Genomic DNA, 5,367 nt, shown 5'->3' with positions numbered 1-5,367 from the left:
CAGCACACACACACACTTTTTCTTTATTTATATTTCACGACTTTGGCAATTTGCTTCGGGGTGGGGAACTAAGAATCTTGAAAATCCTGAGACAGATAGACTATATCATGTGTTGCTTTTTGACTTGCCAAAAATTATGTAATCTCTCTGACTATACATGCATGCTTCATCTATATATATATATATATATATATATATTTGGAGCCTTGTGTTTATGAGCTGTGATAAATTACAAGTTTTACCTTTCTCCCTCCACGGTTAGTTTAGTTAGTAAGAATGAATCACTTTCTGATCAAAAGGTTATGTGATCGATTTTCTCTACCGATATGGAGTTGTGCTGATTAATAATCTATGAATGACCATGAGGTCATATGCCTTGTCCCATAGTAGTAAATAGAATTGAGGAAAAATGTTGAGAGAGATCAAATTAACATAAAAATTAAAATTTAAGGATGATAAAATCATAAAATAAAGGGTGTAAAGTGATTTTAAATGCAAAATTAAGGGATCAACTATATTATTTACCTAATAAATAAACGAGAAGAATCAGAGTATTGAGAAGGCCACATAAATAAGTAAAATGATGCAAGTAATATATGAACAAGGTCCCAAATCGGAAGCCGGTGAAAAGGAATCAAGAAACAAAGTTCAAAATGGAGAAGAAAGTACAGAAACTCAATGGGAGCAAAACAATTCCAACAACTCAATCTCACTTCCCCGTTGGCAGTAAACCAATCCTCGATTCTTCTTCACCGGATTCAGCCATTGTTAAAATGCATATGCCTCAACTCCCCAACATTCAGCTGAAATCTCCCAACTCGTCCTGGCTTTCAGAAGGACATCTTATCAGCTCCAATATGTTAACTACTTCCGCCATGTCGGGCCGGTTTGAAGGCACTTGTGATGTGCAGATAAGGCCTAACTTCATCACCGGAATCGCCTCTTCAGCCGGAAACTTCCCTTGCAGCCTGTCGTCAACGCATTCCTCCACTTTGCCTTCTTCTAGTGATCCTCTAACCATGTCACAAAGCACTACCACGTCGTCCTCCATGTACTCGACGGGCCTCTTCCCAGTTACTATCTCCAAGACCAATATGCCAAACCCATAGACGTCGCATTTCTCTGTTATCTTGACAGTTTTGCACGCAAATTCAGGTGCCATGTATCCAAGAGCACTCTGAATTTTGCTGCTCAGTACATACCGGTCTAACATTGGTAGCAAACGAGCTAAACCACAATCTGCAACCTTAGGTTCCCCAGAGCTGTCAATCAATATGTTACTCGATTTTAAGTTATAGTGAATTACTTTCATTTGGTGCAAATGAGCCAAGCCTTTAGCAGCTCCCAGAATAATGTTAAATCTTTCGTTCCATGACAGGTAGTTTCCACTAGATCCTTCATGAAGATGCTTGTACAGATTTCCACCGGGGACATATTCATAAATAAGAAGCTGTAATGAGGGAGTCCAGTAGTAACCATCAAGTGCCACAAGATTAACATGACGAACTTTCCCCAATTTCTTGACTTCCCTTTCAAACTCTTCCTGGGACTTGACAAGACTTGAAACTGTGAGCTTCTTTATGGCAATAGAGCGTCCGTCTTTAAGTGTAGTCCGGTAGACAGATCCAAATCCCCCACGCCCAAGTTCACAATTTTTGTTGAGAAGAGATTGTGCCCCAGTGCTAAAATCAGGATCGCCTGAAAACATGACGAGTTTCCCCGAATTCCCATCAGTGGATGGTGAATGGCTAAAGTCATCACCTCCAGAAAAGGTAAGAGCCACAGCGGAGCGAGACATGGAAGAACGTACACGAAGATTAAGCACAGTGATAGCAATAACACCAATGACAATTGCAGCAGCTGCACCAATGGCAATCAGTGCAGAAATGCTGAGGATTTTCTTCCCGTGACCAAATGTTTGAGGGACGGTACCCGGAGTGGCATCAGTAGAGTTTGGATTAAGCACAATTGGTTTGGGAAGGACAGTGGGACAACTTCTATTGACTGCCGCCCCACAGAGAGATGGGTTCCCCAATACAGATGATGGAGAAATGGTGTTGAAAAATCCACCAGCTGGAAGTTCACCTTCTAGCTGGTTGTGTGAAATGTTAAATGATTGAAGGCGTACAAGATTTGCCAGCTGCTTTGGTAGGGTACCGGTCAGCTTGTTGAAACAGAGGTCGATGATTTGAAGGTTGGAGAGCTTTGCAAGGGAAGCAGGGACCGAACCAGTTATTTCATTATGAGCAAGACACCTGCCAAATTCAACCAAAGCTGTTAAACTAGCAGAAGGTTGACCGGCTTATTACAAAGCAGCAAACAAATTTTTGTAACAATAGAATTGTATAGACATGTAAAAGATATCTAAAGTTTACCATATTTAAATATGTTATGGGTAAAGAACACAAAATGATATATCATAAACCCTTGCTGAGATATTTTCCGGAATTACCCTCTGGCAAATAGCAACATGGACAGAGGTGGGCACAACTGAGAACTTGTGTACATTAAAAATGCAAGAAACTTGGAGCCTGATTAAAACTTACTACAAGGTGAAATGCAAGTGGCTTGCATCACGAAGTCAATTAATTAAAATACATAGAACAGTTATCCTGTGTGTAAGCAGATAGATTGCTCTAACAAATGCAAAACCACTTGTGCACATGCAGAAGCCTAAAAGATGGCATGAGGACATGAAACCAAGAAGAAAACTTACAAGGACTTAAGTGAAGCGCAATTCCCGATTGATAAAGGAATCTCTCCCCCAAGTGAGTTCTTTTCAAGTCTCATTTCGTCAAGGAATGAGAGTCCTCCCAGCTCCGAAGGAATGCTGCCGTTTAATTGGTTATCACTCAAATCAAGAATACTTAATTTTTTCAATTTTTCTAATAAAAAATATGATCAAAGGGTGGATTTGGGATGGGTGGACCCAATGCCCGCTACACAAACTCCGGAGCAAAAATTCATAGACATATTTAACAACTGCAAGCTGCCAAAATCCCCGAGAACAGCTGGAATTGCTCCAGATAGATCATTTTGAGAGACATCCAGAATCACAAGCTTTTTCTGAGAGTTGTCCGTCGATGAGGTAAAAGCACCATCGATGCTCCCACTTAACCTGTTGTCTGAAAACAGAACTTGCTCTAAACCAAGTTTGAACAGCCAAGAAGGAAGATTACCTGTCAAAGAATTATGACTAATATCAAATGCCACTAGGTTAATACAATTGCTCATAGTCTCAGGCAAGCTTCCAGTGAGAGCATTCTTAGATACATTCAGAATCTTCAATGACTGAAGCTTCCCTAAAGAATCTGGAAGTTGTCCTGTAAAGTTATTCTCGGAAAAATCGACGGTCTCAAGGCTTCTCATTTCTCCAATCCATTCAGGCATCTCCCAGGTGAAAAGATTTCTAGCTAAAAGTAGAACATTGCACAAGGAAAGCTTCTGCATTGTGCTTGGAAGCCCAGCAGAAAGCAAATTTTGGCTAAAATCAATTGACCTTAATAACAAACAATTCCCAATTCCATCAGGAACTTTACCAGTGAACTTATTATTCCTCAATCGAATCACCCTCAAATTTTTCAAACCTTCAATGTCCTGAGGAATTTCACCCTCCAACATGTTATCAGACAAATCAAGTGACTTAAGAGCAGGCATTGACCATATTGCAGATGGCAACAGCCCCAAGAACTGATTCCCAGAGAAGTTAAGTGAAGTAAGAGTGGAGCACGAGCCTAAACTCTCAGGAATTGGGCCTGAAAACTTGTTTCTGGCCAAGGAAATTGATCTCAAAGACCCACATTGCATAAAGAAATCACTGGATATCGACCCCCATAAACCATTTTCACTCAAGTCCAGGACCCTCAGATCAGACAGCTGAGCTAAGCTGAGGCTCAAGCTTCCAGTAAGATTGTTTTTTGCAAGTGAGAGCTTTTGCAGAGACTGCAGTTGAAGGAGGCCTCTTCCTAGTTTTCCTGAGAGGCCAAAGCCGTCAAGAACAAGTTCAGACACTCTATTGGATCTAGGGTTGCATTTTACACCAATCCAATTATTACATGGGCTATCATCATCTTCATTCCAAGAACTTAATTTCTGATCAGGATCTCGAATATCAGCTTTGAACACAATTAACCCCAGAACATCATCATTTAGAGAAGGGCTCAAAGATTTCACTGAGAACGGAGATAAAAAGATGAAAAAGAAAACACCAAGAAGACTCCTCATTTTCAAGAAATTAGTAAAATGCAGACTCTCTCAAGGCATTGGCTGGTTTATGGAGCCCAATAAAGAAAATTCTTGTTCTCTTCTGATATAAAGGAACCCTACAAAAAGAAATTTTCCTCTTTTCAGAAGAATATAGCCTAATAACGCATACAATGATTTCAAATAACAGCTGAAACGGATACTAAGTCTTAAACTCCGCTAATCCTCAAGAAGCACATTTCATAGCATAAACTACTCGTAAAGCTTGCCAAACCACAAACATATACATACCTATAAGTGCGTATGCTTATGTTTATATATGACTCTGCATTTTTGGCTCTTAACGGCTAGAATTTTAGACCAGTAGACAAATATGAGGAAAACCCAGAACACTAATAAACAAAGACGCTCCTAACACACCACCAGCCAGCCACATTAGCAAAACAAACGCTCCAAAAACCCAATGTAGGAAATCCTTTTCAAAAGGCCAAAAACATGACAGAAAGAGGGAAGAAAACAGGAAACAAAAGTCGAATTCTCGGAGTGGAAGGCGACAGGAACGCAGCGGTTAGAGAGAAGCAGGGGTTTCGATCTGGAGACGGGGACGAAGTAAAGCTCAAACGTAAGGAGAAAAAGATTCGTCGGAACACACTTCTGTAAGTGGCAGAGCTCAAAGTGCGAGCGTTACCGGAAAACCCGCCAGGAAACGCGGTGACAGTGTGAGTTTCCGGCCACCGCGAGTCGAGTCAGTGAAGCATTTAAAGCCCTCTCTCTCTCTCTCTCGCTGTGTAAGAATAAAGTTTAGAGAGAGAGAGAGAGACAGGCTTTTATCAACGGGAAAAAGGAAAAAAGAGGGGGGAAGAAAAGAAGAGAGAGGGTTGTGGGGTTGTGCTGCGTGGGGACAGATTTTCATAGATCCGACACGTGGCTGATTCTGGTCGGCTGTGATCAATCCCACGGGGACAACACAGTTATGGGGGCATATTGACTCACTAAATATATTCATTGAGTTTGGTTGAACCAAAATGAGTGACAAATATCATATTTGTTATATAATTAATTATTTTTTTAAAGTACACGTTAATTACATGATAAATATATTTTATTTATTATGTAATTAATTATTTTTTTAAATTAATTATCAATCACACGATAAATATACCA

General features: G+C 40.3%; 1 protein-coding gene across 1 annotated transcript; it reads right to left on the bottom strand.

The window, feature by feature from the left end:
* On the bottom strand, positions 553 to 5,026 carry LOC105160795 (probable LRR receptor-like serine/threonine-protein kinase IRK). Its single transcript, XM_011078283.2, is given in 2 exon segments — positions 553 to 2,255; positions 2,717 to 5,026. Coding segments are annotated over 2 exon segments (2,964 nt in total). The 5' UTR covers positions 4,225 to 5,026; the 3' UTR covers positions 553 to 799.

The sequence above is a fragment of the Sesamum indicum genome, linkage group LG4 (assembly GCF_000512975.1).
Source record: "Sesamum indicum cultivar Zhongzhi No. 13 linkage group LG4, S_indicum_v1.0, whole genome shotgun sequence".
NCBI classification, from domain to species: Eukaryota; Viridiplantae; Streptophyta; class Magnoliopsida; order Lamiales; family Pedaliaceae; genus Sesamum; species Sesamum indicum.
Note: the sequence above shows the minus strand (reverse complement) of the source record. Positions and strands in the feature narration are given on the sequence as shown.